Raw genomic sequence first — 14,215 nt, 5'->3', positions numbered from 1 at the left:
CTTTCAAGCCACAAGCTGGACTGAGTGGTCACAGCAAGCATGGTGCTTTTATCCCTTTTGCTAATAGAAAAAAAAATAGGCTTTGAGAATGTACATGATTTACAAAGCTGGGATTTGGCACCAGGTTGGAGCCTCACTTCCAATTTTTCCACAGTGGAGCTTTAAAGGCAAGCCACAGGGGCACAGTGCAATTCCACACTACAGAAATGGGAAGCAGCCAGTTGTGGGGGCTCTCAGCATGTGTATTTCATTTCTGACTAGATCTCCCAAGCTCCCAGGATAGAATAAGAAGTTTTCCCCCCTCACGATCCCTGGGGAACTGCTTTTGGATTTGAAATGATGCTAACTGTTCTTGGATTCAGCTCTGGGGTGGGTCGGGGGTAAGGGCGTGTTGGGCCGATGCCCACCCCAGCACACTAACCTGATCGGATGTGTAAGCGACCAGCTTTTCCATGATGGCAGCTTGTGTCAACTCTGGGGAGGCTGCCTGCAGCTGGCGGGTCACTTTAGTCCGAGCAGCCAGTAGGGCCACCAAGGTAGCTTCGCTGGCACTCCCCTGAATCCAAGAGAAAAAGGCCAAAGGAAATTTGAAATGCTGCAAAGGAATCCCTGCCCAAACTGTTGGAAGACATAGTAGTGTGTCCATAGTTTCCTTTAAAAGTGGAGCCAGAAGTTGCAAAATTCACTCGTTTTTTTGCAGCTAACATCTGCAGGGGCTGGTTTAGCTCTTGTAATTAGTTTGACATTGCTTTATCCATATTATGTCCCAGTGAGCTAACATTCTGATCCTCTAGCATATACAAGACTCTGCAGGTGTTCTCTCATGGGTTCTTTAGGCCTGGTCTGGGACACACTGTCTCCACTTCCATCAGAGGAAGAGACTGATCCAGGGCACCCTGCCCAATCCCTGTTCTGTGTTCCTATGCATGTGGACAGAACAATTTGTATTTGCTTATAACATAGGAATGCATTTTCCTTGACACACGGAGGTGGACTTGGACGGTTTCGCCCAATCCTTAATGTAACAGGGCTGAATTGTGCTCGCTCGCTCGCTCGCTTCCTGCACTCGACATATTGAAGTCCTAGGCCCCAGCATCTCAGAATGTACTATATTTAGAGAAATAAGACCTTTAAAGCCAGTCATGGTGTACACTACATCATGCGCACACATGTAGTCTTAACACTAAGGAGGTTGAGGCCTGGGGATAACTGTGAGTTCAAGGCTAACCCGGGTCTCTAACAAGTACCAATCCAGCTAGGTCTACAGTGTGAGATTGTCTCAAAATACCTGTAAGGAAAGGGAGGAAGCAAGGAAGGGATAGAGGGGATCTTTAAAGTAATAATTAAATCTTTAGGGTAGACCGTAATCCAGTCTGACTGCTGTCCCGAGAATCAGCAACTGGCCAGCAGACATGACATACACAAAGTTGAGACCAGGAGAATACAGAAGGGAGAAGATAGTACGGAAAAACTCCGAGCTAAACTTCAGAGAAAACCAATCCTGCTGACACCTCAGAGGCAATGAGTGTGCTGTTTCTGCCATCTTTGCCCTGGGCTTTGTTGTGGCAGGCCTAGTGAGCCAGTGCAAGAAATCTCACCCATTTATTTCAGCAAAGTAAAAAGGAATTGTGTGCAATTCATCGTTCGAACTTGAGAGTGAGAGAAATAGCTTTCAGCGCCCACCGTGTTATCCCATTTAATTTGTAAAATAATCCTGTGTTTAAAGTTTTTCATCTTCAGGTGGGCTGCTGTAGCATTCCCTGGATCTGCAGTATGAGTTAGGCATGGTTAAAAGTGAAGCCCCCTTCAGTCTTTACCTCCTGGCATTGGTGCTCAGCTTCCCTGGTAGACAAAACCCAGGAGAAACCCATCAGATTTTGGGCTGATTCTGAAAGTTTATAAAGTGCATGCAATCTTTCAGAGAAATGTACAGTACACTGAATTGTGTAGAATGCAAATTTTTCTTATTGCTACTTTTATCTCCTGCATCAATCCTGATATCCCACTTTGATCTCCCACCCGCTGTTTTTAACCTATTCTTTTGAATCGACTCCTACTCCCTGAGGAATGGGGTGAGCTTTTCAGCTAGACGAGTGTGTTCCTATTCCTGTAGCTGTACTGTATGAGTTCAAATAAACAGACAGACCACGGCCTTCACCCAGCGTCGGAGTGACTCACACATCTCCTTTCAGGCCACACTTTCACAGCCGTTGTTTTGAACAGTTTCAGACCATGTCAAGGAAGCCTGGCTGACCAGACTAGCCGCTATTTCAGGACATTCAAGCCTCTGAGGGCAGACACGGCATCCCGTTTCTCCCGTGCATCCCATTATTTTTTTTCCCCTCCTGGCTTGCTTCTTTCAGTCCTTCTGGCCACATTTTGTTTTTCAGGATCTATTAAAAAGTGGGTAGAAAAACTGGACGTAGTGGTGTACGGCTTGAATCCCAGCGCTTGGGAGGCAGAGGCAGCCGGATCTCTGTGCATTTGAGGCCAAGCTGGTCTACATAGTGAGTTCCAGGACAGCCAGAGCTACATAGAGAGACCCTGTCTCGAAAAAACAAAAAACAAAAATCGGCTAGAAAAAAGTTCCACCCTCTCTTCAGAGACCTGAATTCACTATGAGTTTGGTGGACACTGTCCATATTCTGAGAGAAAATTCTTTACTTTTATCAACAAAAAAATAATTTAAGAAATAGCAAAAAAGTCCAGAGCAAAAAAAAAAAAAAAATCACCATTAAAGCTCTGAGCCTCAGCATGCCATTACAGATCCGGTTTGGGCACACTTGAACATCAAGGTGAGTGGCTCTCTGTCTCTTTCTAGAAGTGGAGTTTGCCGAGGGGAGAAAGAGAGCAATTGTTCTTTGTTAAGAGAGCAAGGACAGAGTGCAAGCTGGCCACTGTGCTTCGTGGCCGACAAGTGGGGAATTGAACAGATCGCGCTGCACCCAGCTAAGCCCACACACTTGCTGCTTCCTTTACCTGGACCCAGTCACCCCCTGCCCACCCCTACCCCCCCACGTCTTTGTGTGGCTCGCCCATGCCTTTGCTTCAGGCAGACAAAGGTTGCCATGGCGAGCCTGCTCTGAGGTGGGAGGGACCTTTGGGGAGAGTCGATGCTCAAGGCTGCTGATGCCCTGAGCCGAAAGGTCCTTTCATCTTCTAGGTTTTACAAATGTCACCTCACACAGGGTAAGAAATTGGCAGCTTTTCTTCCACAAGAGCTTTCAAACCCAATTAAGAGACCCATTTTGCAGGTCTCATTTGTCCGGCCTCACAATGATGGTGTGCCGCCGTTCGGCTCAGACACCCACTGCTGCGCCGATGCTAAGCTGTGATTACAGCTCTGAGGGGATCGATAAGGCAGGCTGCCTCACGGGCTGTCACTGGGCTCTGGGCTCTTTAAGGCCCCACAAATTACAGACAATCAGCCTCCTGAGCTGAAAAGGGCCAGCTCCCTGCAGCAAACACGTGAATGTCTGCTTTCCACCAACCCAAACTAAGTGGGTTGAACTCACAAGGGCTTTGTTGAAGAGTGGTCTGGGAGATGTCAGAATTAGTCCTAACCTAAGGCTGGGACTTCTGAAAAGGAGGTTGTCTTTAAAGATGGTTTAACCCCTGGTAGCATTCAAACCTCCACACACCATCACAAGCAAAGAGCCGGGACAAAGCTGGTGCTAACAGCACCATCTTTTACACACTGCCTTTAAATAGTTTCTACCACGGACTTGTATGAGCCTCAGTTTCTTTGTTATGAAAACTATGGTTGATAATGTGACGAATCCTCATTAGGATTTTGAGGCTGAAAATTGATTATATAAAGCACAATAAATAGGCTAAAACACAGTTTCGTAGTCGTCATTCAATAAACTTCTTTGACAAGTACCAAACTAGAAGATTCAGCTTTGGATACTAAAGACTCAAAAATGAAATTGTTTTCACTGTATGACAAGTGACCCAGAAATGCTCTCCTCTGTGGTTCTACTATGGTCTTGGTGGAGTACAGATGTGTCACCCGGAGGAAGCTGATGGTCTTCGAAGACTGTTGCTTCTTATCCTGAAAGCTGTCCTCTGAAATCTTACAAGACTGAAAAAATGTAATATGACCTGAATATCTTAGGTGTTGTTTGCATAAATTGTGTCATATCATAAAAAAATTGTACGGTAATAATATTCTCAAAGAATATTTGGACAAGAAGGGGACCAGTATGAGAGGAACAGGATAGGTGCTGGGGGAATAGGGTGGATAAAAATAAAGTCTAATAAGATGTGTATGGAAGTGCCATAATGAAGCCTCTTGCTTTATTTTCTAACTTAAAATGTAAATTAAGAAGTTTTAGTGGGGCGGTAGTGATACACGCCTTTAATCCCAGCACTAGGGAAGCAGAGGCAGGCAAATCTCTGAGTTTGAGGCCAGTCTGGTCTACAGAGTGAGTTCCAGGATGGCCAGGGCTACACAGAGAAACCCTGTCTTGAAAACCAAAAAAAAAGGAAGAAATAGTTTTAAATGTTTGAAGGCCAGTGAGATGACTAGGTGACATGTTGCCCTACAAGTCTGGTGACCCACATGAAGACAGAAGGAAAAACTGACGTCAAAAGTTGTCCTCTGACCTCCCCATGAGAGTCATGGCTGAGTATCCACACACACCCAACACACACACACAATAATAGCAGTATTAGAAATAACAACAATAATAGTATTAATATTAATAATAAACTAAATATTTAAATAGTGAAAATATAAGAAAATAAAACATGATGCATAAAATGTGTATGGATTGTATCATCTCAATTTACGTAACCCACAAATATAGAGATACTGGATAAGGCCTCGAGAGAATTATACTCTAAAATAGTTGCTGTATTTTCCCATTTCTACAGTGAGTGCCCATTATCCATAAATACAGAGGGCACAATAATTTTTAAAAGTGAAAAAGTGTAATCAAAACTGACATTGAAGATAGTAAATTGGCAATGTGGAAAATTACAGTGATGCACAGAAAACCATGAGCAATTATTGAAAATACAGAGGAGAAAATGACCAAAAAAGCGAGGAGGGGGGGGAAGAGGGACTATTCAAAGAGAGAGAGAAATTATGGAAAAAGTACTGAGTCTATGGAAATTTAAGCACCAGAGAAGTGTGTGGAAGTGGCCTACTCACTAACAGGGCAGAGAAAATGCCCCAAGGTAGACAGAAAGCTGGGTCATGAGGAGGGCTTACCAAATGCTAAGATCTCAGCAAAGAGTATGGAGTTACAGTGAAAGCTTGCTCTAGGGTCAGGCCTACTGTGAAGAGTGAGACACTTGCCCAGAAATAAATCGACCAGAATTCCAGGCCATGCCTCTGCAGACAGCTTTGCTGGCCTCTCAAGCCCGGACGGGCTGTCTCTTCTCTGGAAACTCTCACTTGATTGTCCTTGTCAAGGACGGCAAGAGTGTCCCTGGGAAACCAGGATTTCAGCATCAGAGCCTGGTAAAGCCACCAGGGATTCACCCCGCAAAAATGGCTCTGACTTCATGTTGGGGACTAGTGTGTGGCAGCCCCTTCTCAAGCTGGAACGACACCTATACAATGCCTTTTAGCCAAGGAGGTTTGGCTCTGCTGCAAAACCTCTGAAAAGAAGAAAATGGTCCTGTAAAATTATACTGGGACTTCCCTAGAACATTCCTGCTGCCATTTTTAGAAATCTGGTTCACAGTACCCTTTTATGCTTCTGTTACAGTACAGTATAGATGTACACTTACTAGAATATATATTTTTAGATAGGGTCTCATGTGGACCAAGCTGGTGTGAATTCCCCGAGCATGAGTATGAACTCCTGATTCTCCTGCCTGCATCTCTACACTGTTGGTATTACAGGCAGTCCCAGCCCACTCAACTCTACCAGTTCATTTTTTATCAGCTGCCTACTTAGTGACTTAGATAGGACCAAGTGAGCCAACCAAAGAATGTAAAGCATAGTTTGATCACAGTACTGCTGGCCTGCCCACAGATCTCTGCATCAGAATGAACAAGAATTGACATTTCCCGGCCCATCGGAGCCTTGCTGAGTTTGACTTTCCACAGGCCGAGGCTAGGAACCAGCAAGTCCTTTTTCAGGGCTCTCCTGCAGACAGCATACAACACAGACCTCATCTCCCACCGCCAAGATGCCAGGCCCCTTTCCCAGACACCGAGATTGTTTACCTTTCAGGAGAAAAGGGACTCTGCTGATGTGATTAACATTAAGAGCCCTGACTTGGAAAGATTATCTTGGATTATCAGAGTGGACCCAATCCTATCATGCGGGTCCTTAAAAGTGGAGACCCGATTCCACATCTGCAGTCAGAACATGACAGTGAGAGAAAGGTCAGTGAGATGGAACACAGCTGCTTCTGGAGATGGAGATGGGAGTTGCAGGCCAAGGAATTCCAGAGGGCTTTAGAAAACTTGAGGAGGTGGGGAAATGGATTTTCCCCTTGGGCTTCTAAGATGACAATCTCGATTTTAGCTCATTAAAACCTAAGTCAGACTTGCAGAACCATAGGAAAATAAATGTGTTTGAAGCCACTAAACTATGCGTAGCATCCTTAAGAAAAAAGGTCATACATTGGAGGCGAAAACACACAGTCTTATTGAATAGTCTCAGGACTAGAAATTGAGGGCCTTGCTTCCTAGTTTAGTTTGGCCACACCAGACATGTGGTCTTCCACCAAGGCATTCTCCTGTCAGCCCCAGCATTCTCACCCATAAAATATGTGGAACCTTCACTGCTTTACCTTATACTCGGAGATTCCGAGAAAACAATATGTATATTGAAATCCTTCTTTCTAAAGTTAACAGGCCTTTCTCAGTATTGCAACCCTGAATCTGACATGAGAACAATACATAAGGAGGGCTGATGAGTTAATGTAGTTCATTGTTCGTGCTACTAAATGTTTTTTAAAGGCTCACATTTGCTGGGACATGGTGGTACATTCTTTTAATACCGGCCCTTGGGATGGAAAAGCAGGTGGAGCTCTGAGCTCAAGACCAGCCTGCTGTACATAGTGAGATTCAGGCCAGGGCTACACAGTCAGACCCTGTCTCAAAAAAAAAAAGAGGGGGGGACATAAATTCCAATCATTCACTCTGAAGATCCTGGTGGAATGGAAAATTCACCACGGCTGTCATTTGCATCTGTTGGATACCCTCATGTAAGCCCTGCAGTTGTTCAAGTGAATACAGAGAATGAATTAAATGTATGCACGGACATAGCAGAAGCCTTAGGTAAGTTGTTGGCTCACCGACAAATAGCACATACAGCCAAGTAGCCCATACAGACGTTGAAGCATGGCCACAGCTGTCACTTGGGGTAAAAACAGGATCCTAGGGTGGTAGCAAAATCTTAGGTTCTGGAATACGCAGATGCACGGTCTATAACTTCCCAGCTAGAAGCTGGGAGGAAAGTTACCAGTTGTTTTCTCCCCCAGTTTCTTCAGTGCTGTGAGGAGTAAATACGTCTGGAGAGTGCTTAGGCACGGTGGCCAGCAATGGATACCCCAACAAAAATATTCGCTGCCCTCTGTGGTAGCCACTGATCTATCTAGCAGAAGGGCCTGTGGTGATAAATGCTTGCCCACAGCTCATGGGAAACAGCACCAGGATCTAAATCCAGATCCCGTCAACTCCAAGACCAGAGTTTCCCAGCTTTCCTGTTCTCTGGAAGAAATCTTTGGGCACTGCTCTCTGTTTGCAGCTGTGGTTCTTTGTGGGGCCCACACTCCCAGAAGACTGCCTTCCCCGCTTCCCCCACCTTACCTGGATCACTCCTCCCCCTTCCCCAGCTCTTCCAGCCAAAAAGGCCTCTGGCAGCTCCAGCATCTTCCCCAGCCAATCCATCATCACTGTCTCCAGCTCTGTGCACGCTGGGCTTGCAGCCTGCAGTGGGGGTGGGGTGGGGGAGGGAGAGTGAGGCACTTAAAGCCACGGGGCAGCTGGCCTCAGCACAAAAGGGTGACATGGGAAAGCATTGTTTCTTTGGTGACTTTTATTTGATCAATTTAACAAAAAGTTCACATTTTTTTTTTGTCCCCCAAATCCACTCTTGGCAGGGAATTAATCCCTTGCTCGCTGTGTCTGGAGCATGTCTTCCCACATTCCTATGTTGAAACCTGAACCCACTAGGAGAGTATTGAGAGGTGGGGGCACATTACGGGTCAACCCGCCTGCGTGGCTCCTTTGGTCATGAACTGACGGGAAAATGGGTCGTCTCAGGAGTGGGCTAGATTGAAATGAGGAAGCTCACCCCAATTCTTGTCTGTTTTATGTATGCCTGCTGCCTGCTGCAATCACACAGCACGCCTCGCTGCCAGATGCCAGTAGCGTGTTCTTCACACCCTCAAGTAGACTTCTAATGTTTATAAAGGATTCAGTCGATGGTATTTTCTTCTCCCCCAGCAAACCGATTGAGACAATGCTGTGTTCTCATTTCCCAGAGATCGGGAGGAGCCTTGGGGGTTAGCTCTGCCAAGAGGTCTGGAAGCAGGGCCTGGGCCTGGCAGCACTGATAGAACTTTACAAGGAGGACGTTTCTCTGCTCTTCCTCAACTCCTTCCAGATAGGACACAGGAAGCCGTGCCGGGCAGATCTCTATGAGCCCCTTCGGACTTACCTCACCATCGACATCTTCTCTCCACGACAGAAAGTCTCAGGGTGTAAGCTGAAAACAGTCCCTGCACACATCAACCTCCCCAGCCCCACCACACACACAGTCATGATTCTCTAGGAACTAATGCTGAAGCAAGGACTCAGATACTGAGGAGTTTGGGGTCAACTCTGACTGAATCTCAGATTAAAATCTCCCAATCGCAGATGGGCCTCAAATGCTTGAACTCAGTCTCAGACTTAAGCTTCTTTCATCCAGATTAGGACAAGGAGACCCAGCATCGGCCTCTGTGAACCTTACTCCACCAAGCCTGCCTGCTTCATGCACTGTGTACTTGAACAATACAGAAAGGTCTACTGGTAGATCCTCTTCTATGGCTGTGAGTGAATTTTAGAGTGCAGAGTTGAGTCAAGGAAATGGGAATTGGCTACTTTCATCCCCTAGGCAACACCAGACAAGCTACTCATCTTTTTGTTGTGTTGTTGTTGTTGTTGTTGTTTGCTTGTTTGTTTTTCTCTGTGTAGTTTTGGTGCCTGTCCTGGATCTCGCTCTGTAGACCAGGCTGGCCTCGAGCTCACAGAGATCCGCCTGCCTCTGCCTCCCGAGTGCTGGGATTAAAGGCATGCGCCACCACTGCCTGGCCAAGCTACTCATCTTACGAAGTCTTTTAATTGCCCAGTGACTTGGCGTCTGGCCTCCCTTCTCTCATTGCACGCAGAAGGAGGCTGTGTATTCTTAGGTCCAGGCAAAGGTGATTTGAGTTTCCAGCACAACCTGGTGTCCAGAGTGCTCTTGTAGATACCCGTGCATTCTGGCATCATGACACATTGATGGCCAGAGGAAGTGAGGACTCTCTCCCTGCTGGTCTGATGGTCATCCTCATCCTGATGGGTTCTACTGCAGTCAGGCTAATCCTAACTCCAGGCACAGGAACCAGCATTCCTGTTATGAACCGCAGCTATCAAGTAATACAACCTCTGAAACAGGAAGGCCAACATTTCCTTATTCAAAACATGAAAGACCATTCCAGACGAGCAGATAAATCAGAGGTTGATGCTGGGTCTCCAGACAGACATGCAGGAGCAGCAGAACTATACCAGTGAAACTGTCCACTACAACATCTAATGAAAGAAAAGGGTACACTCAGCCTAGGCCAGGTCTGTTCCCAGGAGGAGGAGGTCCCAGTTGCCTGACAGAAGAGCAATGTCAACAGCAACAGTAGGGAGGTGTCCTTAGCTCTTCCCATGAGCTGTGACTCCCATGTGCTTCAGCTCCTGAGGATCCCAGCTTGAAGACAAGCAGGTGTCACGTGGTGAAGCAGCCAGCTCAGCTGGTCTCTGCTGGCTCCTGACAATTCCCAAGTTGCCCTCCCTTTCTATAGCCCAGGTCCTCACTCAACACTATTCAACCCGAGTGGGCTCCAAGGTACAGATAAGGGAGACATTCTGCATCTAGAAAGTCAAAGACAGCTCTAGACTTTGAGTAACTCTTCATAGTGTGGGTAGCCCCAGAACCTGAGAGTCAATGGCACCTGCTTAAAATCCCTCCTGAAACACACAGCTAGGACACAGAGAGGAGAGACCTAGGCCCATTGACTTCAGAGTAGGGAACTTTCTAAGTCTTTATTCCATGTAGGAAGAGACCTCACACAGGGAGGGATGGACTGCCTGGAGGCAGCCTTAAGCCTATTTCCAGACACTTCTGCTCCGCATACTTGCCCATCAGATAGGCTGGGCAGTAGCCTCGTGGGGGGCAGATGGAATGAGACAGGGTGGCAACATTCTCAGACTTCAGAGTGCATAGCAATCTTCTGGTCTTAGGGGAATGCAGGATCCAGCTTTGGGCTGTAGAAGCCTCACTGCCTTAGACTGGGATTTTGATTCAAATCAAGTGCTTATAAAAACAAAACAAAACAAAACAAAAGCCCTATGCAAGACCTCTTCTCTTCTCTTCTCTTCTCTTCTCTTCTTCTCTTCTCTTCTCTTCTCTTCTCTTCTCTTCTCTTCTCTTCTCTTCTCTCCTCTCCTCTCCTCTCCTCTCCTCTCCTCTCCTCTCCTCTCCTCTCCTCTCCTCTCCTCTCCTCTCTTCTCCTCCCCTCCCTTTCCCTCTGCCCCCTTCCTTCCCCTTCCTTCTTCCCCTCTCTTTTCCTCCCTTTCTCCTTCTTCCTTCCTTCTCCCACTTTCCATTCAGAATTTCTCTCCCCTTAGAAACTCCCTCCCTGGAGCCCAGACTCTACTCTCTGCAAAGCGGCCCTGCTACCTACAGGTGACAGAGTCACCTGTTTCTGTCCAGTGTGTAAAGGGATCACCTCCCCATGCAGGAACAGACTCCACCACAGGGTCTTGGAGATACTCACCCAGGAGAAGCCAATGCAGCCGATAGCCCCACACAGCATGTCTGCAAGCATGGCTGGGTATGAGCTGGCCGTGGGAAAGTAAGCGAAGAAATAGGGACTGTGCCAGTGTGTTACCTGTAGGAAGGTGGAACAGTTACTCTGGGGCAAGGGAGTCTGGCTATACCTGAACAAGGCCATGAGTTCCTCTAGGATGCATGCAGAAGTCAACTTGGACCAAGTTTCTCAAATTTAATCATCCTACACTTTCTGATTTTTACCTCATTGTCACTACAGTGAACAGACTGTCTGTTTTGTGCTTGAAGGTTTTTGCTAGCCAAGAAGGAAATGCTGTTTTCATAAGAGAATATGGAAAATTATCATAATTTGTCATAACACATGAAGTCTAGGTAGGAATGATATAGCAATATTGCTTCAGGGTCTTACTAAGTGCCCTGGACAGAGAAAGGGCTGTACCAGACATCTGAAATCCTAGAGTAAAAAGCTTGGCTTTCCCAAAATTGCTCTAGCAAATTCAGTTACTTTTGTATATTTATTTATTTATTTTTGTTTTGTTTTGAATGCCCATTTTTTAAAAAAAAGAATTTCTTTAAAATGGTACCTTCCCACTGGCTTGCACAAACTGCTCCCCCACAAAAAATCAGCACCTTTAAGAGGAGCTGCTACCTCTGTCTCCCACAGTGGCCACTGTCCCCCTGCCTCCTCCAGCCCAGAGGGAGCAAACACTTGCTCCAGGCCAACCCTGGATTAGGTGCAGAAGAAAAGCTCAGGTTGGCCAGGAAGAGAAGCACCTAGGTGGTGTTCTTGGGAATCCCGGGGATGATGGATTCACAGACCCTCACCGTGGTGAGGACACACAGATCTATATTGATTCAGTGGGCCGCATCTTCCCTATCCTCAGCCCCAAACAGCAGTATTAGGAAGCAGAGCCTTGGTGAGGTACTTAGGTCATGAGAGTGGGGCCTTTGTGATGGGATTTGGGATCTTCTAAAAAGAGATCAGACTGACTATACACTAACAATTCCAGAATCTATGGAGAGCTGTGACACTGTATCTATTTGGAAAGTTTGAACCCCCCGCCCCACACACACCCCAAACTTAAACAAAAATTTCTGCTTTTGAAACATTGAAAGTCAATGATCTGTGTGGTGATTTGTAGCAGGCTAAGGAAATATTTTTTCTTTCCAAAGTTCAAAAGGCAGGGCTGGAGAGATGGCTCAGGGGTTAAAAGCACTGGCTGCCCTTCCAAAGGACCCAGGTTCAATTCCCAGCACCCACATGGCAGTTCACAACTGTAACTCCAGTTCCAGGGGCTCTGACACCCTCATACAGACATGCATGCAGGCAAAACCCCAAGGTACATTAAATAAATAAATAAATCTTAAAAAAAATAAAGTTCAAAAGGCTTATATGGTTCTGATCAAAAGATTCTGGAAAAAGGGTCTACTCCTGATACCCCAAATCCAGGGACTGGGTTTCTTTCTGCATTGCTAGGCAATGAGACCATCTCTAACTTTCTTCTCCAGATTCTAGTCAAATAAATTCTTCTTTTTCATTGATTATAAGACAAAACTCTGTTGTGTTTTAGGATCTCCGAAATCAAGATGTACCCTCCACTGTAAGAAGCAGTCCCATGGAATCTACCCTGTCATCCCCAGACTTCTGAGATGAGGCCACTATGTACAGTCTTCAGCTGATATTCTTTAAAATAATAGTTTTGCTTTTTTTTAAAAAAAAAAGATGGTGCCTGTCCTGGGGAAGAGATTGCACAAAGTGAACTGAGGGCAGAGACATAAAACAAGCACTCATTCTTCATCAGTGTGTAAGGAAAGATGATCCCCGAGAGCGGGAGGGGCCTAGAGCCTGACCTTAGAGAAGCTGGGAGCTCAAATCACTCCATGTAAACATTGAAGTCAAGATGAAAGTAAGGGCCTGCAGGATGTGTGGAGCATTGGATGTCAGGCACCGAAGGAGCTATTAGAGGGAAGAGAGAGGCTAAGTGTGGTGGTGGGGGAGGAGGAGAAGGAGGAGGAGGAGGGGGTGGGGAGGAGGAGGAGGGGGTGAGGAGGAGGAGAAGGAGGAGGGGTGAGGAGGAGGGGGTGGGAGGAGGAGAAGGAGGAGGAGGGGTAGGGAGAGGAGGAGGAGAAGGAGGGGGTGAGGAGGAGGAGGAGGGGGTGAGGAGGAGGAGGAGGGGTGAGGAGGAGGAAGAGGAGGGGGTAAGGAGAAGGAGGAGGGAGTGAGGAGGAGGAGAAGGAGGAGGGGTGAGGAGGAGGAGAAGGAGGAGGGGGTGGGGAGGAGGAGAAGGAGGAGGGGGTGGGGAGGAGGAGAAGGAGGAGGAGGGGATGGGGAGGAGGAGGAGAAGACCAGAGCTCTCTATTGCTGGAGGGTACAGAGCTGCTTGCTGTAGGAATCCCTCATCTGAGTCCAACCTCCAGAAATGTGAGAGATGTTGAAGTCACCTCGTCTGTGTCCTTGTTATGATGCAGCTCTTATGACTCCCCAAAGCTGCGTGTGTTAGAGGCTCAGTCTCCAAGGCGGTACTATCAGGAGGGAGCGAGAGGCTTTAGGCCTTGTGATGTGCCCTCATAGAAAAGTGTAAGATCGAGCGGTCCCCTCCTCTTTCTCTGCATCACTTTCCACTCACACGAGGTGAGTAGATTTCCTCTGTCCTATCCTGCCACGATACACTGGCTCACCACAGGCTAAAAGCAAAAGGACCAGTGAGTCCTGGTTGAACCTCCAACACTATAGACCAAAATGAACCTTGTTTCTATGTGTTTGTTATTTCAGCCATCTGTTACAGGGTCAGAAAGCCGACTAACACAGAAAGCCGACATTGCCATTCTTCATAGTCTTTGCAAAGATGCAAACGTGTCTTTTCTCAGTAAAACCACATATTAGACATTTACTGGCCAGTACGTGCTACAAGGAACCCCCGATTATGATTACAAAGATAACCAACTAGGATAGCTCATTAAAAACTGGAAGATTCCAGCAAGGCTCATTGCATGGCTGTCTCCAGGCCTGGGAGTGGGACAGAGCCAACGGAAAAAAAAAAGTGAGAGTGAAAGAAAATCAGGGTTAGCAAGAACAGGAAGGGGGGAGGGAGGGAGGGAGGCTGACAGTGAGTCTCAGAGGCTCTGGAGAACTTCACAGGCTGAGTGATGTGTTCAGCAGAGCAGGAGTGGAGCCCATGAGGCTTTAGAAAGAAAAAAAAAAAGAAAAAGAAAAAATGTTC

At 46.8% G+C, this 14,215-nt stretch overlaps 1 protein-coding gene across 2 annotated transcripts in view; it reads right to left on the bottom strand.

Moving 5' to 3' along the window:
• Ddc (dopa decarboxylase) overlaps window positions 1–14,215 on the bottom strand; it is an 87,272-nt gene that overhangs the window by 51,242 nt on the left and 21,815 nt on the right. For both annotated transcript variants that reach the window (XM_037208972.1, XM_028882965.2), the window contains exons 3-5: window positions 10,981–11,094; window positions 7,778–7,897; window positions 422–556 (exon numbers count right to left, since the gene is read on the bottom strand). In XM_037208972.1, the coding sequence (XP_037064867.1) occupies window positions 422–556; window positions 7,778–7,897; window positions 10,981–11,094 (369 nt within the window). The remainder of the gene's footprint in view (window positions 1–421; window positions 557–7,777; window positions 7,898–10,980; window positions 11,095–14,215) is intronic.

This window comes from Peromyscus leucopus, chromosome 10 (assembly GCF_004664715.2).
Source record: "Peromyscus leucopus breed LL Stock chromosome 10, UCI_PerLeu_2.1, whole genome shotgun sequence".
In the NCBI taxonomy this organism is placed as follows: Eukaryota; Metazoa; Chordata; class Mammalia; order Rodentia; family Cricetidae; genus Peromyscus; species Peromyscus leucopus.
This window is presented reverse-complemented; position numbering and strand designations above follow the sequence as displayed.